General features: G+C 52.8%; 3 protein-coding genes across 7 annotated transcripts; 1 reads left to right on the forward strand and 2 right to left on the reverse strand.

Moving 5' to 3' along the window:
• Nucleotides 1–2,479: 2,479 nt before the first annotated feature.
• LOC116891260 (C-C motif chemokine 27-like) lies at nucleotides 2,480–7,094 on the forward strand. 5 transcript variants are annotated; one of them, XM_032892149.1, is made up of 6 exons: nucleotides 2,480–2,583; nucleotides 2,877–2,944; nucleotides 3,155–3,214; nucleotides 5,422–5,519; nucleotides 6,609–6,741; nucleotides 6,917–7,094. In XM_032892149.1, the coding sequence occupies exons 2-6, from the start codon at nucleotides 2,898–2,900 to the stop codon at nucleotides 7,071–7,073; spliced, it is 495 nt and encodes a 164-aa protein (XP_032748040.1). In that variant the 5' UTR covers nucleotides 2,480–2,583; nucleotides 2,877–2,897; the 3' UTR covers nucleotides 7,074–7,094. The 5 variants fall into 5 exon arrangements, with proteins under 5 accessions (XP_032748040.1, XP_032748058.1, XP_032748066.1 ...); XM_032892167.1 differs by having other exon boundaries at nucleotides 5,467–5,519; XM_032892157.1 differs by lacking the exon at nucleotides 2,480–2,583 and having other exon boundaries at nucleotides 2,584–2,944.
• Nucleotides 7,095–7,096: 2 nt separating this feature from the next.
• Nucleotides 7,097–16,730, reverse strand: Il11ra (interleukin 11 receptor subunit alpha). Its single transcript, XM_032892194.1, has 13 exons — nucleotides 16,645–16,730; nucleotides 13,245–13,344; nucleotides 13,048–13,108; nucleotides 12,068–12,237; nucleotides 11,837–11,951; nucleotides 11,640–11,672; nucleotides 11,394–11,560; nucleotides 10,688–10,851; nucleotides 9,010–9,151; nucleotides 8,553–8,672; nucleotides 8,346–8,442; nucleotides 8,039–8,121; nucleotides 7,097–7,490 (listed from the first exon to the last, which is right to left on the reverse strand). Exons 2-13 carry the CDS (start codon nucleotides 13,342–13,344, stop codon nucleotides 7,450–7,452), a joined length of 1,293 nt encoding a protein of 430 aa, XP_032748085.1. The 5' UTR covers nucleotides 16,645–16,730; the 3' UTR covers nucleotides 7,097–7,449.
• Nucleotides 16,731–18,519: 1,789 nt separating this feature from the next.
• On the reverse strand, nucleotides 18,520–21,777 carry Galt (galactose-1-phosphate uridylyltransferase). The gene is made up of 11 exons (XM_032892204.1): nucleotides 21,598–21,777; nucleotides 21,116–21,285; nucleotides 20,830–20,905; nucleotides 20,691–20,739; nucleotides 20,442–20,571; nucleotides 20,266–20,322; nucleotides 19,993–20,115; nucleotides 19,638–19,770; nucleotides 19,453–19,536; nucleotides 18,988–19,142; nucleotides 18,520–18,716 (listed from the first exon to the last, which is right to left on the reverse strand). The coding sequence occupies exons 1-11, from the start codon at nucleotides 21,677–21,679 to the stop codon at nucleotides 18,636–18,638; spliced, it is 1,140 nt and encodes a 379-aa protein (XP_032748095.1). The 5' UTR covers nucleotides 21,680–21,777; the 3' UTR covers nucleotides 18,520–18,635.
• Nucleotides 21,778–22,009: the final 232 nt, after the last annotated feature.

The raw sequence follows: 22,009 nt of genomic DNA on the forward strand, positions 1-22,009 counted from the left end.
GCCATAACTGATCACCTTTAGAAAGGTGAAGGGAACAATAGAAGAGGGAAGAAAGGTGCACAGTGGGAAGAAAGGATCTGAAAAATGAGGACCACAGTTAAGTCCACCAGATTAAATATCCCAAGGCTGAGAAGTAAACAAACAACTTGGCATCCCACAGTAGGCCTAGCATCCCACAGTAGGTCTAGTGTCCCACAGTAGTCTTCCTAAGAGACTACCCCTACCTGAGCTTTCTGCAGTCTTGTTCTCTATGTGCTCTTGGATTGTCCCACAGTAGGTCTAGTGTCCCACAGTAGTCTTCCTAAGAGACTACCCCCACCTGCGCTTTCTCCAGTCTTGTTCTCCATGTGCCCTTGGATTGTCCTACAGTAGGTCTAGTGTCCCACAGTAGGCCTAGAGTCCCACAGTAGTCTTCTTAGGAGACTCCCCCCGGACCCCCCCAGGGTTCCCTGCATCTTGTTTTCACATGCCCTTGGGTTGATTCTCACTCACCCTCTCACTTGTTCCCAAGCACAGCCAGCCACAGCGTATGCTAGGATTGAGATATCTTGAGACAAGCAGACCGGAAACAGTCACCCCCAGAAACAGGAAGGCCTTCCATGCTACGGCATGGAAGATCTCATCACCTCAGTATAAAATTCAGAGTGGCTTCCCTTCTTGGGTCCCTCATCTGCCATATACGTGCAGTACAGGACAAGGCACCTTATGTCCTGGACAAGGGCATCCTTTGGAGACCTGGCTCACAGCAAACCCAGGCTTCCACTATCCCTTCCTACCTATTTCTGAGTAATGAATCGACTTGTGTAATTTTTATACAATTTTTCTCAGTAGACTCAGACAAGTTGCATCCTGGACCTGCTTCCCATGTCTCTCATCCCTACTTCCCTCAATTCTCTGTGAACTGACCAACATCTCTCCTCAAAAACCCCTCAACGCTCAAGAAAGGGAGAGCATGGTAGGAAGGGGTGCTTGGGACTATTCTCATCGTTATATTCCTGGGATATTCCTGGGAGCTAGGGAACATAGAAAAATGGGTCCAATATAGGAGAAGGATGGGAATGGCCGGGCCAAAAGGGCAAAATCTTAGCAACCAGAAATGCAAGACTTAGGGATGAGATCTGATTTTTAAAGAGCTTTCTTTTGCCTTTGCTAATCCACAGGAGGAGTGGAGTTCAGAGGATGGCTGCGCAGGCCCTGCAGTGAGTCTGAGCACACCGTAGTGGGGGATCTGAAGTGACTTCCTCAAGCCTTGCCCCGCCCTATGATTGTGCTCCCAGAGAATGAGGGGCTGTATCTTCCCTCCTCCTCCAGCCCTCACACATCTCAGAACCATAGGGAAGAAGAGGGGTGCCTTTGTTTCTTTTCTGTTGATGTCATAAAATCCCCTGACAAACGTAACTTAAGGGAGAAAGGGTTTATTTTGGCTCAAGTCACAGTCTGTCCATCATGACAGGAAAGTGAAGGCAGCTGGAGGTTATTCCTTACCCTGACGCCCACCCTCAAGAAGAGGCTAAAGATTTTATTTTTAATTATGAGGTCCATGCACATGAGGGCTAGTGCCCTTGGAGACCAGAGGCATCAGCTCCTCCTGGAGGCCACAGTTACAGGTGATTGTGAGCCACCCGACTTGGGTACTGGGAACCAAATTCTGGCCCTCTACAAAAGGCTAAGGTGTCTTTCCCAACATACCTCTTATCCAAACTCTTGACTGTTGTGGTTGTCAGAACAGAAACCAAGCAAGGACTAATGCTGCTACCAAGAAGTTTAAGAAGGACCCTCCCCCTCCAAGCAGGAAGACAGTGGGGAATCCACCCAATGAAAAATATTGTTAGCAGCTCTTATTGCATTCATTTCTGACAGCTGCACCCCAAAGTTAGCCTCAGGCTTCATAGATTTAAGAGGACGGTCTTCAACAACTGTTCCACTCTAGATGTCCGTTACAAGAAGGGTTCCAAAGACACTGATCAACGAGTTAAAAATCTGATATAAAGAAGGTGGGCATGGCATTTCCTAGACATTCCATAGTAATTGGATGTGAAAAAAATTATGATTTGGCCAAGGCCACTGAGCTAAGAAATATTTCCATAACTTAGCCTGCTCTAGGCTGTGTTCTCACTGGTGGCCTATTCCTTCTGGTCTGAGGTCATTCAAGGATTGAGCAAACAAGAAAAACAATTAACAAGGTAAAAGTCAGGAAAGTGGGGGCGCAGGGGAGAGAGGCACTATGAGGAGAATCCCAAAACACTTTTTACTGCTGTCTTGAGACAAGGTCACAGTCTACCAACCTGTGTAATTCTAAAATCTGACTCCACCTCAGAAAGGAGGGTCCTGCGTGTCCAACATCTTAATAAACACCGACTACATCCCTTAAGCAACAAAAAATACAAAACCACTTCTTAACGTAACATTTTGATCCCACCTCCTCTGACGGAAACCTGGTTCCTCCCCTTCCGGGTGATACACAAGCCCCACCCCTAGAGTGTGAAGGTATCCCTGTGATGTAATTGTTAACGGTCCGTTTCCGGGGCGGAGCCAGGGAGGGCGGGGAGTTTAGGCTGTACCGACCCCTGAGCCCCCCTTCAGGTGACTCCAGCCCCTTAAAAATCTCCATTCAGGGCCTAAACGTCCCAGCTATACTGCCGCTAGACCTCTTTCCTTGGTGACTCCAGGTTCCGGTCCCTAGATAGCCATCCTCCTAACGCTTTAACTTGTAGTGATTTCCATATCATCCATCCCATCCTGTCCCGATGTGACCATTGGCTTCCGGGAGGGCCACCTGCCTCAGTGTACCTGAGGAGTATTCAGACTCGTCCTGGGAATGATGGAGAAGGGGACTTGCAACTGGGAATAAGTGTTCCTATCATGCTGCTCCCCAGGAACCGTTCGGAGCTCGAGACATGTCGCGATTGAGGAGATACGAGGTGGCGCTGGAAGCGGAGGAGGAGTGAGTGGAGGCGGGAGATGCGGAGGAGGGATATGAGGCCGGGGGTGGGGGAAGGTGAACGTCCCGGGGCGGGCGGAGCGGGCCCTCGAGGGGCGTGGGCTGCTGCTGTCCAGCCCTTGGGGGCGGGGCTTTCTTGAGGGCTAGGTTCCAGAGGTGGGGTCTGTGGGTCAGCCCCGCCCCTCCCGGTCCGGCTCTGCCTTGTCTTTGCAGGATCTACTGGGGCTGCTTCTACTTTTTTCCTTGGCTGCGAATGTGGCGCAGGGAGCGGAGGTGAGGGGGCTGCGATCTCGTGGGGGCATGAACGAGGTTCAGTGTCGGTGGACGGATGTGGGGGAGTCCAGGCGCCCCTGCCCCGCCTCATGTCATTGTCGGGTCGCCCTACAGCTCGGCGCACCCCCGGGAGCAGAAGCTGGAGCCTCTGCGGGGCCTAATGAGCTGTTTGTCGAGCGGCCTGAGGCCTGCTCCCCAGCGCTCAGGTCGCGGTCTCCTCTGTCGCACCCCCACCGCTGCTGCACAGACAGCCGGTGCATTAAAGATTTAAAGTCACGCCCACTGCCTTCCTGACTTTACCGCCGCAGCCGCCACTGGTGCTGGGAATCCCACTCCACACCTGCTGTTTCTTAGCCCACAGGGCATCCCTCCCTGGTAGGAAGCCCTTGCATGTCTAAGCCTCCAATGTCCCTAAAGGTCAAGCTGCCAATTACTATCAGTGACTGGCTCCCTGCCACGCCCTCCCCAAAAGCACCCACACTGAGAGTGTAGGCCACATCTGTCCACCACTTCCCAGTATTCACACAACTTCAGCTGTTACCATCTTCCTCTAGCCGTGACTTTGCCAGATGTATGGAGAATCTTTTCTTGGGAGTGGGTCTAAAACATTTTAGCCAAAGTTGTAGAGTCAGCTGTCAGTGAGAGGAAGGACCAGTTCCTAGAAGCTGCCTCCAGCAGTGTACCCCAGGAGAGTGACAAGGGTTGAGGGTCCAAGTTCCTTCCTATAGTCCAAACCCCAAACTGGCTCCCCCAGTCTGATCCCAAATTTGTGTGTGTGTGTTTGTATTTAATTTTTATCATGTATGTCTGTAATGTGTGTGTGCCCATAACAGTGCATGTGCATGCGGAGGTCAAAGGGACAGTTTGTGAGGGTCAGTTCTCTTTTTCTACCGTATGGGTTCCAGGGATGGGACTCAGGTTCTCGGGCTTGGCACCCTGGCCATCACAGTTTTAAAAGTCCTTGACATCAGGGAGAACTTGCAGTTTGCTAAGAATCCTGCTACCCCCCCCCCAATGTTTACCTTGCCCACCCAGATCACTCTGGGAGTTAACCCTTACAGTGGCTGACAGTCAGACTCTCCTCTGCACCGCCACATAGACACTGACTCCCACTCCAGAACAGGCACTTGAGGATCACGCTATGGAGACAGCCTGGATCCTGGCTAAGCCCAAAGCTGACTTTTAGGCTGGCACTGCCCCTGCCATAGCTCACTGTACCGGGAAAGAAGACTTGGCCTCCATACCTTCGGAGAAGCCAAAATCAGGAGAGAAGGGTGCACAGCCAGGAAAATGTTTCTGCCTTCCAAAGATCTCTGGATTGACAAGTCCAGAGAGCTCACAAATGGCAAGCAACCAGCAGAGAGCGTATAGATAGGATGATGGAATGGGGAGGGTGGGGCGGGCGAGGGGCACTTCCTTAGAATTTCTGTTGTGGTGGAACACCCAAGCCCCGGGACAAAGACCTAGACGGGGAGCAAGAGATGCCCTGAAGTTTCTGGTATCAAAACCTCAGGATAAGTGGCCTCTGGCTTGTGGGTTACCTTCATGAGCGCAAACTTTTAGCCGTTCCCTCCCAATGTCTACATCAAAGACCCCTTCAAATGCTTTGAGTGGCCCTGGGTCCACATAAGACCTCTGAGAAAGTTTCCAGAAGGGGCCTATGGGTCGCATCCTGGTCAGGAGGAAGCAAGGCTTAGGTGCTCAGAGGCATGGAAATCCTGTCCTAAGATCTCTACTCCACAGAGGGTGACTGACCTCGGAGCAGGAAATTCAGTATCCAGATAAGGGATGGATTCTCGGTGTTATGACTCAGTTTATATTTTAAACCCAGAGCAGAACTTGAAAATTGAAATCCCCAGATTAGGAGTGTAGGGCATTCGTCCAATAAACACGCCCCACCCTAGGTGGTTTACAGCTTCCCAGAAGCTTCTACTCAGAAGAGTAGGGACCTTGCATTCAGGTCCAGTTATGCTCCAGAGTGCCACTGTGTTGCATTTGCCTTTCCACAGTCATCCCACTGAACCATGTTAGGACACCCATATTTCTGATGGAAGGGCGCACAGGACAGGGTACGGGTGCTTTGAGTTTGGGAAAATGGTTATTTCTGAACCTGGGTTGGGAAGGGTGTGAGGGTGTGTTCCTTCAAGCCCAGAATGGAAAGATGATAGAATTTGAATCAAAAGAGACGACCTAACTTTGTTCTTGAGTCCGATGCCTCCAACAAGCCAGAGACTAAGTCTGGAACCCCCCAGGCTCCCGCTGACAGGCTGGCATCCGTGGAACAAGACTAAGGAGAAGCAAGAAGGTGAGATTTGGGAGATGGGCTTTGTCTTCTGGGAGTTTTGTTGATTGGTTTGTTTGTTGAGGCAGGATCTCACTATGTAGCCCAGGCTGGGCCAGAACTCACTGTGTAGACCAGGCTAGTCTCAAACTCACAGAGATTGATTAGCCTCTGCCTGTGGAGTGCTGGTGATAGATTAGACGTGTGCCACCATACCCCCACCTGTTTTAACACCAGCAGTCTGGCACCAAAGAACTTTTCTCTTCCTCGTCTGCCTCAGTTTCCCTCCTTCATGGTAAACATCTCCCCATTAGCCAAGAAGAGTCTGTTTTAGGGTCCCAGTCCCATCCATTTCTCCTGATTAAAAGCATGCAGGCTGGGGCAGGGTGTGGGGAGGAGGAGATAAAGGCAGGTTAGTGCTGGCCTGCCTTCTGTTCCTACCCACTCACCAACTTCCATCAGAAATAGGATGGATCACAGTGGGGCTTTTGGGTATAACTGGATCTGTGTAACTTTTGTCTGTGGGCACACATTCATGGGCGTGACTTTCTGAGGTTACATGACCAACGTATGACTGTGAATGTGTGGCTATGGGTGTGAGTGTAAGTGGCCATTAGGAGATGCCACAGTGGGTCATGGCTGTCCTAAGCTTCTGTAACATCAGACCCCTACACCATTCCCTAGCCCTCTCCCATCTTCTCGGTTCAGGGCTTAGAAGCCTGTAGAGAAACCGCAGTTCGGAAAGGGGATAGGGTCACGGAAACAGACCAAGATTAGGACTCAGTATCACAAGATAAGCCAGGCATCACCGCCTGTGTCTGACTCACCTCGCCCGAGGCAAAGACAGCTAGATAAAAGCTGGGGGAGCCAGAGAAAGAAAGCAAGGAACCTCCAGGCTGAGCGGCATGGAGGGGCTCTCCCTGACGGGCAGCCTCCCGCTGATACTGTTGCTTCTGAGCCCAGTTCCGGAAGCAGGTAAGTTCTCCAGAGGGTGTGGAATGCTGAGTGAGTGGACTAGAGGGAACAGAGCCCAGAAAGTTCGACCTCTAGCTATCTCAGTAGAGCAGCTTGTGGGTCTATACCTCTCTGAAGTGTGGCCCTATTGCTCTCCAGCCTTGCCACTGCCCTCCAGCACTAGCTGCTGTACTCAGCTCTATAGGCAACCACTCCCAACCAGACTACTGAGGAGGATCGTCCGTGTGGAGCTGCAGGAGGCTGACGGGGACTGCCACCTCCAGGCTGTTGTGTGAGCTCTGCCCCCCACCTTCCTACCCCTAACTCTGCCCTCAGTCTGATCCCGAGGTTCATCCTGACCCTAGCCCTGTTACTAATTCTGACTGGCTTTTGCCCCCAACTCCTGAACCCCCCACCTAAGCGCGTCCCCCAAACGTGAGCCTAGCTCTGAACTCTTCCCTTCCCAGGCTTCACCTGGCTCGGCGCAGTGTCTGTGTCCATCCCCAGAACCGCAGCCTGGCTCGGTGGTTAGAACGCCATGGGAAAAGGCTCCAGGGGACCCTACCCGGTTTAAATCCGGTACTACAAAAGAAAACGTGCCCAAGCCCCCAAAAGCAAAAGTAATAAAGCAACATTAGACGATAATCTCCAAAAACGTCCGTCTCTTTTATTTCACGCTCCACGCTCCCCGGGAGAGCCAAGCCCAAGACCACATGCACACTCTCCAATCATCTGTACACACACACAGAGAACGCACTCTCCCCATCTCACACACACAGTCACAGGGACACAGACTTCTATACACGCTCAAGGCGGACTTCCTTCCAAGGACGGCATCAGAGGTCCAGAGGGTGAGCAGCTGGCAGCAAGTCTGGAGTACAGGTGTCAAAGAAAAGTGCTCCAGACTTCGAACTGAGACCTCCATCCCTAGGGATCCGCTGTCCTGCCTCCTCCTGCCTGTCCATTTAACCACCCCAGTCCGACAGGGTTACAGATGGGATCAGCTGAAGTTCTCTGGGGTCCTCTGCAGGTTTGGGATTCCTAAAAGAACAGGGAGCATATCAGGAGACCGGAGGACTGGATGCAGACATTGTGAGAATGAAAGGAGGACATCACAAGCCAAACACTCTAAGGTGGAACAGAGGAGCCCCCCTTTTTTAGGGAGCCCTAACACCCTAAAGATAAGGAAGTAAATATAGCTCTGGGCCAAGGGTAGGGGTGGCAAGATGCTCGGAGCCATGTGCCAAGCAAGCAAGCCTAATGACCTGTGTTCAGTCCCCGGAACCCATGTTAAGGCTCCAAATGCATGCTATGACACGTGTGCCTGCATGCACATACCATGCACACTCACAACACACCACAGGAATAAGATTTAACTTTTCAAATCGGACAGCAGCAAGCATGGAGCCAAGACATCTAAGTGGGTGTGTGGGAGGCACTGGGGAATGAAAGTCTACCTGCTCGCCCCTCGCCTAGATATAAAGAGAAGACTCAACTCCAGTGATTCCCGGGACCCACAAGATTAACAGGGCATCTGGTTCTCAAGCCAGACACTCGATCAAGCCCTGAGATGACCAAGTGCTACTCGCCTGGAAGCTTGTCCCCTGGGATCATTGGTGCCAAGAAGCCAGGCTTTTGAGGCCCGTCCTTCCCACTCCGCCTCAGCCTCAGCCTGAAACATAAAAGGGCAGCTGTCTCCCTGGTACCTCTCTCCTCCAAGAGGATTTATTAGCAAAGGATGAGGAATCGTGACAGGACAGTCGGGCAGGGAGAAGTGGTTCCAAAAACCAGGCAGGTCCAGCAGACAATCAGCAGAGGGTGGGAATGGACGTGGTCCCCGGGGCACTAAAGCAGCTGTTGGGCATTACGGCTAAGGAGCCTGTGACACTCACTCACCAGAGCCCCAGAGCCAGGGCTCCAACAGCCAGACCAAGGAAAGAGAAGATTCCCAGAGATGCTAACACAGCCACTTGCTCCAAGGGGTCCCTGTGATCTGAAGGAAAAGGCCACATGTCACTGGGAGAGCAATGCTAGCCATTCTTGGTGCCGCCTTCTGTCTAGGACTCTCGCCCTCCACACGCTTTGTCAATCCATCAAACGTACCAAGTGGCCTTGGGTCTGGCTGCAAGGAAGGGCTTGGAGGAGCGGGGCTGTCCTCCTGAGCTGCTGCCTCTAGCTGCTGTTCGTGTCCCCGGCTCCCCGGTACCTCATCCCGCAGGGGACCTGAAGAAAGATGAAACCCGAGAGGTGTGCATAGAAGCTTCTGCCTTTCTAAGGCAGGGGCAGGGCTAGAACCTAAGTCTGAGGTAGGGGTCTAGGAGGCAGTTTCAAAGGGTGTGGCCAGCTTCCGGGGATCTGGCTTGTCGACTTGCAGACATGTGGTCTGTATGTGCAGAGGTGGAAACAGGGAGTAAAGTCAGGGTGGGGCTGCAGGCCGGCAAGGCCATCGCATAGGACAGCACAGCAGTGCTGAAAGACCCTCCTGAGGGGAGGTGTAGAACTGTCTAGCAGGTAGTTGCTCTGGGATGAGGGCCCCACCCTTTTTGTTTCTGTCTCTCACCGGTGCTAGGAGTACCCCAGGCCTCTGGGCTCCAAGCACTCCAGGTGCCAGCATCCAGAAAGTCCCTGGCGCTGACTCGTACCGCATGGGGCAGCCCAGCCACGGCATCTGTTATCAACTCCTCCAAGCCAATGGGCTCCACCTGGAAGTAAAGACGGCTCCTCAGGGTGTGGTCGGAGCTGGAAGTGGGGAACGTACACAGCCCCACCACAGACGAGTAGCCCTCGCCCTTGCTGCCATCCCTATCAACCTGGTGGGGAGGGTCTAGGCCCCATGTGGGGTGGCTGGTGGGACGAAATCTATGTCTGGGATTTGGAAACTGGAAGTATGCAGAGGTTACTAGAGGGCCTGTGGTGTCGGTCTGTCTGTGCTCAAACTTTACGTTACTTGCTGAGTGGACTGTGGGCCCTTCTATGTCTCAGCTTCCTCATCTGTAAAACAGGGTGACTATACCTAACGGAGAAAACATGTCAAATGTGCGTCGGGGTGCCCTGCAGGCAGATGGCTCTGAATGTGGATTATGAACTAAAGGGGTGGCCTCCCAGGACGGATGCTAACCCAACTTTGACATTTCTGGATGTGAAGATCAACTATTTTCACCTGGATACAGGAGTAGGAGTATGTATACGATGAGCAGGGTCCTCTGGGTGAAAGGTACCCCCTTTCCTAAAAGTTATTCTCTCTCCCTCTCTCTCTCTCTCTCTCTCTCTCTCTCTCTCTCTCTCTCTCTCTGTGTGTGGGGGGCTGTGGGTGGTGGGATGTGTATGTGTGGTAGGGGTGTGTGTGTGTGTGTGTGTGTGTGTGGTGGGGTGTGCCACAGCACACGTGTGGTGGTCAGAGGACAGACTCAGGAGTAAGTCTTTCTGCCTTCTGCGTTGTTTGAAACAAGTTCTTTGTTGCTCTCAGCTGCATAGAAGCCTGGCTAGCCCATGAACTTCTAGGTATTCTCCTGTGTCTAGAGGGGAGCCTCTTGCTATTGGAGCACTCAGGTTACAAACTACGCTCTCTCACCTGGCTTCATGTGGATTCTGAGGATTCAAACTCGGGTCCTAGTGTTTATGCAGTGCTTGTTGACTAAGCCATTTTCCCAACCCCTAGAAGTGATGTTTTAAAAAAGCCATTTCCACCAGAGCTTCCAGGGACTAAGCCACTACCTAAAGACTATACATGGACTGACCCTGGACTCTGACCTCATAGGTAGCAATGAATATCCTAGTAAGAGCACCAGTGGAAGGGGAAGCCCTGGGTCCTGCTAAGACTGAACCCCCAGTGAACTAGATTGTTGGGGGGAGGGCGGCAATGGGGGGAGAATGGGGAGGGGAACACTCATAAAGAAGGGGAGGGGGAGGGATTAGGGGATGTTTGCCCGGAAACCGGGAAAGGGAATAACACTCAGAAATGTAAATAAGAAATACTCAAGTTAATAAAAAAAAAAAAAAAAGCCATTTCCGCCATCCACAAACAAGCATGCATTATGGTTAGTTACCCGGGACAGGAGTCCTATGGCTACAACTTCAGCACCCAGTTCAACACCTTGGGAACACTGGGAACACTTATCTAGAGGGGGAACCAGGTCTTCTGAGACCTGCCAGTGCCTAGAGGCAATGCAGACTATTTGGGCTCTCAAAACCAGAGACAGCACGGGAAGATCAAGACTGAGGCACACTGCAGACCTCACCGTGGACCAGGCTGGATGCTGTGCTGGACGGTATTGCAACCGGAACTTGAGCAGGAAGTGGGGCTGGCGACGCCAGGAGGCAGGGTATGTCCAGCTGGCATGCAGGCGTCTCGGGTAGCCAGGTACTGATTCCACCCGCAGCCCTTGGGGTGGATCAGGACGCACTAGGGGTAGCCAGACACAAAGTTCAGGGTAAGCGATGGGTACTCATCCCTCCCCACAGTGTGTGTGTAAAGGTGCTGTAGTCAGAAACATCCCAGGAAAGAAGGGAAATGTCAAATTCCATTAGTCATTGAGCCTCAGGACCTACCTGTCATTATTATAAGATAGGCAGCAATGTGAAACCAGAATTTTGATAACTTTGAATGATAAGATTTATCTTTCCATCCACAGAAGACTCATAGGCCCAAATTCCAGCCTAAGTTTACTGCCTTCTCCCCTCCCGAACTCAAATCAAGAAAAAGAAAAGGACCAAGCCTTTCCCCTAGGTAGGGAGAGCATGAGTTCAGGCTGCCTTGGGCAGAGGGTCCAGAAGCAGGAGTCAACTAGGCGCCGGGAGGGACGGGAGTCCCTAGAGTGTGCATGGAGCCCGGTGTGACTACTTGGTCTCTATGAAAAGGAGAAGGCCAGTTGGAAGTTGGGGCAAGGGGAGTGTGAGTCTGTGTGGAGTCTCTGTGATGGATCTGGAAGGAGCCTGGGTACTCACAGATGCTCTGTAATCTCACATCCAGTAGGCACGTGCTGGAGCCCAGTGGGTTCACCTCAGTCACATTGATCCGGTATTCACTCCAGAACTCTGCCCCGTGGACCACACATCGGGAAGCCTCCAGGGGGTCTTGTGGGCATGGCCAAGGCCCAGTGGACAGACTCTCCCTAGAAGGGAGGATGTCGTCTTGAGTTTTGGAAATAGGTCACAAGTTAGAGTCCCCAGTCTCTCTCTCTCCTGTCCTACCTCTGACTCTCAGCTCCCGGCAGGGTCTTCTTCCTGGTAAAAAAAAAAAAAAAAAAGTTACCATCTGAGGTCAGAGGGAAAAGAGGCCCTTATCTTCTCTGGAAATTTGTCAGAACCTCCCCTCCCTGTCTCCCATACCATGTCATGCCAGCAACCCCAATTCCATAGGCACACATACCAGACACACCCACACATACCTGTAGGAAGTAAGGTAGCGGGTGGGCAAACCGCTGACCCGGCCTGGACTCCAAGTACAAGAAAAGTTTTCGTAGTCTACTGCTTGGCAGGAGACCTCTGGCCGAGATGGGGGAACTGGGGACAGAGGGCACAGCTGGAGACCGTTCCTAGCTCCATCCCAGAGGGCTTGTTCCGGTCCCAGGTTCCCTTGGGACTCCCACGGCCCCTCACTGCCACCTTCCCTAACTCACAGCCCAGCTTCAGGGTCACCATGCCCCCAAATACACCATCCAGTGTCCGGCAGACGTAAGTGCCCTCGTCACGGCTGTCCACCTGGGCCAAGACCAGTCTGTGTCCTAGTCCAGAGTCAGGTCCCTGGAGCAGCCTCGAGTCCCCATCCCGAAACCAAGACACTGGAGTCCTGGAGGAGAGATGAGGAGATGAAGCAGAGAGAGACTAGGTCTGGCTACCCAGCTCTTCTCTGAGAGCGTCTAAGCACACTTGCAATCAAACCACGATTCCGTGCCTGGCGTGGTTGTGTGTGAGCATCATCTCGGAGGCCGAAGCAGGAGGTTCACGAGTTTGGGGCCAGTTGGAACTCTACAGAGAGTTCCAGACCATTCCCAGGTACCAAAATAAATGCATAAATAAAATAAAGACGAGAAAGAAGGGAGACTAAACTCAAGCCCAAATTCCCTCCACTCTACACAGTCTTTGTGGTCTACTGTTACCTTCTTTTCCTTTGTCATCCCAACCTTCCTTCCCTACAGGCCTCTCCTTAGCACTGAGGTCATTCCCACCTCGGGAGTCTTCGCCAGCTGCTGCCTCGTCAGGAGTGCATCTGCTCTAACCTGCGCACCACTGGCCCTTTTTGACCAAGTTTCTTGTGTGTTTGCTGCCTGCCTTCCCCCCACTAAGGGGAAAGCTCTTGAAGACACACATCTTGCTGTATCTCGGAGCCTACAACAGACCAGGCGCTTAGCAGGTACTTGAACACACTGGCTAGTTGGCCGATGGATGGTTTTACTAGGCATCAAACCCAAGGCTTTGCGTATGCCTGGCACCAAGCAACATCCCCAACACCGGCTGCATTTTCTATTGAATGAGTACATTTGGAGGGCTAGGGCACACAAGCAAGGAATTAGGGCCAGAAGAAGAGAGCACAGGAGGGAACATAAGGTCTGAGCAGGGTCAGGAAAGGGCTGTGACTGACAGACAGGTGAACACTTACCCAGCATTCACTCCAGGGCAGCACAGCATCACGGGCCTGCCAGGCTGCCCATACTGGACCCCTGTAGAAGGCAGTTATTACTTTTTTGTACCCATTTATGAGAATGATAGCTTGAGGAGTAGGCTGCTGAGCCCTGGGTGGGATCACTGTGTCAAAGCACAAAGTTATACTTGGGAGCCAGAGAGGCATTTTCTTACCTGGAGGACCCCAAGCTTGGGGGCAGGGGGTGGAGGAAGACACCAGGGCTGTAGCCACGGCCACCAGGACCCTGGTCAGCCCTGAGCGGCTGCTGCTCATCTGTGGAGAAAGAGGACGCTTAGGACTTCATCATCCATGAGCTAAAGCCCGGTGCATCCTCACCAAAGCTGGGCCTTCCTTAAGGAAAACTGAAGCATCAAGAGAAGTGAAGCTATTGGAAATGACTGGGGAATCTAACCTGGACTCCCCTTTCCCACCATATACCTAATGCTGTATGTATTTGTCCTTGTGTTTGTGAAAACACACACACACACACACACACACACACACACACACACACACACACACACACACACACGTTCAACCCAGTCCTGGGCCTAGGGCCCAGAACAAAAGCCAGAGGCAACAGACTGTGCTAGCATCCCCCCCAACCCCCGCCCCCTGCCTCAACACAACACACTATCCTTGGCACCCACCTCTGGCACCAAAGATTGGCACTGACTCAGCCACTCCCATTAACCCATACGATTCAGGTGCTGGGAATTCTGGCATTCACCCCCAACCTGACCAAGGCTAATTATTGCCTCTGGGCCACATACAGCAAACCTCCTCACCCTAGATAGGGAGCTGGCATGATGGGTCCAAATGCCCCCCCATAATCCCAGCCTGAGGCCTAGCCCTGCTCTGGCTGCTAAGCCTCTGGCCTAGGCCTGGCTTCTTGCTCTAGTACTTGGGCTACTCAGATGGGCCTGGCTTGAAGTCTTGTTGCTCTCAAGCCTGTGAGGCTGGATGGAGCTAGGGTGCAGGCTGGGGCTGTAGAATTAAGCGGATCCAGATGCCCTGGCTCCTGCCAGAGGCTGGGAGCGGGCGAGGAGCCAGCAGATGGAGACAGGGTGGCTGAGAAGGGAGGGGAGCTGGGAGCCTACAGGAGCAGGCGCCTGATGTGGGGGCCACAGCACCAAGTGGGGGGAAGAAAAAGTGTTCAGGAGCAAAGGCAACGAAGTTGGGGCCCATATGCAAGAGGTCTGGATTGGAGCAGCAGGGACTCAAAGTTTGAGAAATGTGCATACAGGGAAGGAGTGGGGTGCTGAGGGGGACTCTGGGCTGGAGAGGAGCAGCAGCAGATGAAGGGAATAAGAAGGGGTAGATGGCAAGCCCTTATCAAAGTACCACAAGACCTCTCCAGAGAAGGGCAGAATGAGACCCTGTCTGTCTTACTGCCCCCCACCCCAGGGTCCCAGCCCCACCCTACCTTGAAAATCACAGTGACTGAGTGCTCATGGCCTCCAAGACTCCCATCTACAGGAGAACTGCCTCCAGCTCTACTGAGTCCTGGGACCCCAGAACCATCCCCTCCTTCCCATGTCCAGCCCCGCCCCCTTCGGGCCTTAGCGCTGAGCAGGCCCCCTCCTCCACTCCTTCCTCTTCCCTTTCATTCCCTCCCACCCTAGGGCCTGGGAAGGAAAGAGGCCTCCCCCCTCAGGCTGGAAAGGAAGCCAGAGACACAGCCAGGACCAGCAAGAAGGAGAGGAGGAGGACAGCTTCTGCTTATGTCCCCCGTCCATCGCTAGATTTCCTTTGTTTTCACAAAGCCACCAAAGCCTATTTACTCGGGGACTCACTAGGTAATTAACTAACGCGAAGATATTCCCTTGAACACATGTGGACATAATAAAAGAAATGAACACACAGACACACGCCTTCCTGCTCTTCCCACTCTCCAACAGTGTTTCCTTGGGGCGCAGCTGGCTGTGTTTCCAGGAGAATGAATATAAGGAAAGGCCAGAGACCAGCTTCCCCTCCCCTGGAAGTTCCAGTCACTTCTATTTTCCCCCTGCACGGGTTGGGCCTCAGCACCAGGAAATGCCTTTGATCCCTTGATGCCAGATATACAAGACACACAGTTACCCTCAGACTCATGTTCTCAGATACAGTCACACACGGATACATACATTCAGATACATTTACACAGCTTAGCCTACTAGAGGTCCCACTGACACAGAGATGCATGCTTTATGTATGTATGCATGCGTGTGTGTCGAGGGGGGAGGGGTTACCTTATACTCCCCCCAAAAGCACCTCCTAACCATCAGGAGCTCACAGGAGCTCTTAGTAAAGCCAGATCAGAGTCCTGTCAAGGCTACAAGTCCTTGTGTGCCCAGAAACAGTAAACTGGGAACTCAAACAGAGGGACACTAAGGGACAGACACGGCCTATAGACAGAACTAGAAAAGTAGAAACATGGGCTGGAGAGATGGCTCAGTGGTTAAGAGGTTCCAGAGGTCCTGAGTTCAATTCCCAGCAGCCCACACGGTGGCTCACAACCATCTGTACTGGGATCTGATGTTCTATTCTGGTACGTCTGAAGACTCATATGCATTAAATAAATAAATAATAATAATAATAATAATAATAATAATAATAAAAAGAAAAGTAGAAACATGAGACACCTCAGGGGGGAAAGTTGTGAAGAGACATAAAAATCTCTCCAGGAAGATAATTGTGGGGACAGAGAAAGAAATGTAAAGAAACAGAATCAGGCACAAAAACAGAAACACTAGATCAGGGACCTAGGGCTATGGATCAGTTGGTAGAGCTTGCCTGACATGCACAGAGCCCTAGGTTTGATGCCCAGCACCATATAAAAACAGATGTGCCACATCTGTAACCCCAGGAATCCAGAGGCTTAGGATACATGTGGCCCTGTCTTAAATAAGAGCAGTGGACCAGTGATGGGACTTACTGTCTCAGCCCTGGAGCTGTAACCCAGGCCCTGGCTCACCCCAGACAAGTGCTCTATCACTGAACATTCTCAGCCCCCATCAACTCTTGAGCAGAGGAAGAAGGAAAGCAGTATGCCTTGGGAGTTTGGGGGGTGTGGATCTGTCTATGGCTGCAGGCTGGATAGAAAAGTCAGTCTCCCTCGACAACTTAAGTAGTTCCCGAATATACGAACACAGCTTCACTCCCACACAGTCTAGGCTAGGACACAGGACACATCACAGTCACAAGCCTCACTCTTGTTCTTCTACTGAAGTCACACATCAGTACGCAAAAGCCCCACACCGGCAGACAACATCTAGACCCCACAGAAGCTTCCCAAAACACATTCCCTGGTGTGGTCACAGCTCTTCTCACAAACACCTAAAAGAAAGCTTGCCTACTGACAGACACGTTCCCCCAGCTGCGGTACCCAGTTGGAATCACACTCTCAAACGAAGTCGCAATTAGCTGACAGACACACCAGATGACACCAGCTTCAGAACTACACACTCTGACATCGCCACACACACACTCACAGTCCATCAGTCACTCCCTGCCCTTCAGATCAACACCACCCTGCCCCGCCCCCTCTTGGCAGGACTTGGGAGTCAACACCCGGGTCCCAGCAGGCCTCACCTTCTGCGGCAGCCGCCGCCAGCGCCCTCCGCCCTCACCCTCTGCCCCGGCCTCTACTCCCTGCAGTGCTGAGCTCCGGCAGTGGGGGGCGGCTCCTCCCAGCGCCAATGGAAGAAGAGAGGTGAAGCAGCGGGGGCTCTTGGCCCATTGGAGCCTCCAACTGCCAATCACTTCCACCGCTTCTAGACACTTCCTGTCCCGTCTGGAACTTAGAGGAGGGTGCCAGAGTAGGATTGCGAGGACAAAACCTGAAACTGCATTCCTCAGACCTCTCCTGAAGGCCTGTTCTCCCAGGAACAGCAGGTCTTAAAGTGGCCAGGCCCTTCCTCTCCCTGTCGCCCACACAGCCTCAGGTTCTCTACTGAACCAACTGGGCAGCTGACTGCATTCCATGAAGGTGCCCCTGACTCCAGATAAGATAGGGGGCAGTGGTTGGTCTAGTTCTCTTACACGTTTAAAACAGTCAGGCGTAATCCCCGTGCCACTGAAATCAGAATCTTTCTCGTTGCATCTCGCTGTACCGTTTTTAAAACTTCCCAGGCGTTTCCAAACCTTTGGCAAGGTTAGGGAGTGTGTTTTTGTGTTTGCCCTAAAGAAACCAACCACCTACCTAGCCAGTAAGGGAAGTGCCTACTTTGTCTGATTTTCCAGCCCCAGGCAACAACATGCCCAGTCCCAGGCACCCATCCCCCCTTCCACCCCTCCAAGGTCTCAAGAAGAATGGCCCCAGGGTGGATGGCAGGGAGAGAAAGCCAGGGTTTTCTCCACCAGGGCCAGTCACTTGTCCAGGCTGGGTGTGACTTCCGGGCCCTAAGACTTGGTTCCCCTGGAAAAGAATGGATGAAAGGCAGTCTAGCCATCCCCGCGTCTGTCACAGCTCTTACATTCGCTTTAGAATTTGAAGAACACCTCGTGGTATTTGCTCTCAAATGTCAAATGCCCCGTAGTTCCTCCACTATGGAAGGAAAAACAGATCCAGAGAGGAGGTTGACTCAAGATCATTCTAGGCCCTGGGGCTATCTCTGGCTGTCCCCGGCATGCTCAGCACTGTTTTGTGCCCCGTGCAATCCTGGCAGCATAGGTACAGTACTGAAGCGACATCCGCTGCACATAGAGATCGAGGAAGCCAAGAGCACAAAGCCACATGCACGCTCCCAACCCGCCCCTTTAGCCCCTGTGGTCTGGAGCAGCGTCTAGCTGTGGCCACTCGCAAAACCAGGGTTCTGGCCAGCAGCCCAGTGTCTGGGGTGACCACTGGGACTAGGATTGTGCTCACCCTCTCCCCAGCAAACTCTGAGGCTCCGGCCTGGTGAGCTGACAATGGGCTCGGTGATACAAAGGACTCTGGCCTTTTGGAAGACTCTGCCAAGCTAGGAACACAAGACTTTAAAATGGTCTCCGAAATTAGCATGCTGTCCGTATCACAAGCGAAGGGGATTAGAAACAATACGGAATATTGTTTCGAGAGCAGAGGTAGAATTTCTTCTCTATACCTAGGGCTGACTACAGGGCCTCATATGTGTCAAACACTCTGTCACTGACCTATTTCTCTGTCTCACCAAGCTACCCGAGCTAACCCTGAATTTGCAATCCTCCTGCCTCAGCCTACTGGGTAGCCAGGATGACAGACCTGCAACACAAAGTCCAGCTTGGCTTTGGTTTCAGAGACTAGGTCTTGCTAAGTAACCCGCACTGGCCTCAAATCCACAATCCTAATCCAGTCTCCCATGTGTGGATTCACAGGCATGCACCATCATGTCCGGCCTGGTGAAGGGAATTCTTGCATCGAACTTTTGAAAATCCGTAGGCAAAGAGTGTTTGGAATCACACTTAGCCTTTACCCAAACTCCAGAATGTAAAAGTCCACACTCCTCTGGTGTCAGAAAACAAGGTTAGAACATGAGACGCAGTTTTATTGATGTCACATCTGCCCGAACTCCAGGTTCCAGGTCTGTCGGGTACAAAGATTCAAGGCCCTGCTGTGGTCACAGTCAAGCGGTGGCCGCTGTTTCCTTGTCTTTCTGTGTCAGGCAATAGTGTACCTCAGGGAGCGCCCTTAATCTTTCTGCAGCCTGTAAGGGGACAAGAAGCAATTGGGGAGAGAAAGGGTCACCTGGAATTGCATGAGGAGTTCAGGGCCCGAGAAATACCAAGGAGGGCTTATGGGATGGGAAGAGTAGTTCAGGATAGCTGGAGTCACCAGGGGGTGGAGCTGAGCAGGGACTGAGTTCTAGGAATGTGAAGATTTTTATGAGGCTGGTTGGGGTGGTGACTGCCAAGATCCTGAGATCCCGTGAGGAAATGAGGCGAGAGGATGTGATGACCCAGGGCGTGAACCCTGACCTGTTCGGGAGTGAGGTCACGCTGGGCCTGGGCAAGCATTTCATAGCCAACCATGAATTTCCGGACAGTAGCCGATCGCAGGAGTGGGGGGTAGTAGTGAGCATGGAGCTGCCAGTGGTCACAGGTGGCTCCAGTCTTTAATCCCGTGGGAGCCCCTGACAAGAAGAAGACAGAGACGATATGGGAGGCCCTTTGTCAGCCTTCAGTCTAGCCCCTCCCCTAAACTAGGCCAGGTACCCGATTATTACATCCTCTAATATTTCCCACCAGGGAGCTCAAGCATTAGGGAGCAATCAGTAACAGTGTCACCAGATCTCTCCTCTCTGAGCCCCAGCACCCCTGCTCTGGACTGTTGTTTTAAAGCCAACAAGTGCTTTGAGACCTCGTAGGGATTGTAGTTCCCTAAGCCAGAATCTAGGAGCCCCGAAATACTGTTGGAACTACTCCCAACACCAAAAGCTTTACCGTGCCAGCCCATGGAGTAGGGAAAGGACGTCTCAAATAGGTTGTCATACTTGGTCAAGAGCTTCTTCATGGTGGAGGCTAGATCTGGAATCAGAGCCCGATTTTCACCCCGGGGAATAGATGCTGGTCCCGTCAGGGCTATTCTACTCAGCACCCAGTTCCACGGTCCTACCCGGGAGACTCACCATCACGCTCAGCAGGGGTCAGCTCAGGTAGCCGCTGCACGTGCCGTCGGGGCAGCAGTAATGTCTGGAAAGGCCACACTGCCCAGAAGGGGACCAGAACTATCCAGTACTCACTGGTTAGGACCAGACGTTCCTGGACACACAGAATGGAAGTGAAATGTGTGATGGGGGAGGGGGTGAGTGGCAGGCAAGCAAAAGAATTCGAGTCTCTCCACTTGTGCTAGCACCCTACTCTAAGCCACCATTGGATTCCTTTAGATGGCTGCTGACGTCCTATCCCCCTTTCCCGCAGGTCTCCCTGGGAGGGTAAAGGGCCAGGGACTCCCTGCGGACACAGGGCCTAGCTCTCTCCCACCTTCCTGAGGAGCTCTTGGTGGCCATATTCCAATAGTAAAGGCTTTCCATGCTGGTTGTGATAAGTCTGCTGGGATCGCTCTTCACGCTGGGCGATATCTGGCAGGAAATTGCTAGCCCAAACCTGTCAAGGGGCGAGGATAAAGAAGAAACAGCAGGCGAGTCCATTAGCTCTAAGCCTCCAAATTATCAATGTATTTCTCTTGCCCTATCCCCTGTCCGCAATGGCAGTGCACTCAGCCAAGAAAGCCATTACAGCCTGCCACATACTTGCCTGGCAGTGGGGATGGGGGTTAGAGCAACCCATCATGGCTCCTTTGTTTTCAAAGATCTATTGGGTAAAAGGAGAAGGACTCAGCAGTCACACAGTCATCAACCCCTCCTCACCATACCCTGTGGAAGCAATACTGCTACTCCCCCAGACCAAAGTTACACCTCCCCCTCACAGACCTGCACCCAAGGGTACTGGGCGCCCAGCTCCTCTGTGACTGAGGCCCATGCATCGATGACAGCTCGGATCTCAGGGACAGACATGAGTGGCAGCGTCACATCCGACCAGGGGTGGAAGCACATGACCTTACTAGGTGGTGAGGGAAGAATGACAAAGGGATAGGGGTTGGGTGCTAAGGGCAGGGCCCAAGCCCAGGTCTTAGTCTTCAGCCCTGGCTGGAGGTTATAAGAGGGGAAACCCATAGTTACCAAACTCCTCTGGCGGCCTCCGCTCGGAAGAGAGGGTGGTCACTGGGTCCTGGAATAAAGGAGTATTACTCTCTGCAACACAGGTTCCCCGGTCAGATCCAGTCTCCCTTCTCCCCAACAGTGGTTAAATTGAGGGTACCTGGATCCGGAGCATCGGGCTGCAGAGCCGGGAAGTCATTGTCAAATAGGAAGGTGCCATCATAGGGGGGATTCACCTACTGACAAGAATAGGCTAGAAATACACCATCTGACCGAATTCAAGGGCTACACAGGCTGCAGGGGGGGAGGCCCTTTCTAAGGATCAAAATTGCTTGCTGGGAACTGACTCAAAAGGAGGCGCACTGCTCCCTCTTGTGGGCGAAGAGCAGTAATAAGGAAAAACTATTTCCTCCTATTCCACTTGGTGGCTGGGTGTTCGGGCTTACCTCCCCATTAGCTCGTGTGGCCCCGGGACACAGAGGGTTGAGTGGGTCATGGCGGGGGACCGTCTTCAGAAGCTGGGGCTCCACTTGTCCTTGCCAGGGCCGCTTCATGCGATGGGCTGACACTAACACCCACTCATCCTGGAGCGGGTTGTAGCGAATATGCTGGTGTTCTGGGGGACAGTCAGTCAAGGATCAGTCAGCAAAATTCCCTGTCTCCCTCTTCCCCAATGGCTCTAATGCCTTAGCAGGCCCAAGTTCAGGGACGCTAGGTCGGCGCAGTGTTTCTAGAAGCTAAAGGCTGCCAGAGGGGAGTTAAAGGGTTAAACGCTTTCGGTGCCACAAGGCCTGCAGGCCCTTCCTTCCCTCGCCCGCCACCCAGGCCTCGGGAAGGAGTGCCAACCTTGATACTGGGACTAGAACTTCCTACGGAAAGGGAAGGCTCGGCTCCGCACTGCAGCGGGTCCAGGCCGCCCAGTAATTACCGCTCGCCCGGAAGGTCGCTGCCATGGCGTCCGCCTCTGAAGCCTGCTGGCGCTGCTCAGGCTCGGCTCCGCTTTGCGACATGAGGTCACACGAATTAACCTAAAGTCTGTCAAGAAAGTGCACGGGGCTAAACTCACCATTCCATAGTTTTCCCCCGCCCAGCCTGGATGATTGGCTAGCCGCCAACACGTGACGAGGGGGACAGCCTGCCACTTGAGGGCGGAGCTCGGGACCGCCGCACACCTCCCCAGGTTGTTTTGATGCTTCTCCTCCACACCGGATTGGAGGCACATCTCTGGAGAGCATCTGTGAAAACTGGTTGCTGTATCCATTCTTCCCGCTACAGATTCAGCAAATATATACGGGAGGGGAAGCGAAATTTCCATACGTGCACATAATGGCTTTTGGTCA

This window comes from Rattus rattus, chromosome 1 (assembly GCF_011064425.1).
Source record: "Rattus rattus isolate New Zealand chromosome 1, Rrattus_CSIRO_v1, whole genome shotgun sequence".
Taxonomy (NCBI): Eukaryota; Metazoa; Chordata; class Mammalia; order Rodentia; family Muridae; genus Rattus; species Rattus rattus.

What these genes read in the sequence shown, in the direction of transcription:
- LOC116891260 (XM_032892149.1), top strand. Translation starts at nt 2,898, where the DNA reads ATGTCGCGATTGAGGAGATACGAGGTGGCGCTGGAAGCGGAGGAGGA. An exon ending in GCGCTGGAAGCGGAGGAGGA is followed by an intron (nt 2,945 to 3,154) that starts GTGAGTGGAGGC and finishes TTGTCTTTGCAG; the next exon opens with GATCTACTGGGGCTGCTTCT. An exon ending in ATGTGGCGCAGGGAGCGGAG is followed by an intron (nt 3,215 to 5,421) that starts GTGAGGGGGCTG and finishes TTTGTTCTTGAG; the next exon opens with TCCGATGCCTCCAACAAGCC.
- Il11ra (XM_032892194.1), bottom strand. Translation starts at nt 13,344, where the DNA reads ATGAGCAGCAGCCGCTCAGGGCTGACCAGGGTCCTGGTGGCCGTGGCT. An exon ending in CCGGGAGCTGAGAGTCAGAG is followed by an intron (nt 11,561 to 11,639) that starts GTAGGACAGGAG and finishes CCTCCCTTCTAG; the next exon opens with GGAGAGTCTGTCCACTGGGC. An exon ending in CTGGGGTACTCCTAGCACCG is followed by an intron (nt 8,673 to 9,009) that starts GTGAGAGACAGA and finishes ATCTTTCTTCAG; the next exon opens with GTCCCCTGCGGGATGAGGTA.
- Galt (XM_032892204.1), bottom strand. Translation starts at nt 21,679, where the DNA reads ATGTCGCAAAGCGGAGCCGAGCCTGAGCAGCGCCAGCAGGCTTCAGAG. An exon ending in ACCCCCATCCCCACTGCCAG is followed by an intron (nt 20,116 to 20,265) that starts GCAAGTATGTGG and finishes GCCCCTTGACAG; the next exon opens with GTTTGGGCTAGCAATTTCCT. An exon ending in GTGACCTCACTCCCGAACAG is followed by an intron (nt 18,717 to 18,987) that starts GTCAGGGTTCAC and finishes GTCCCCTTACAG; the next exon opens with GCTGCAGAAAGATTAAGGGC.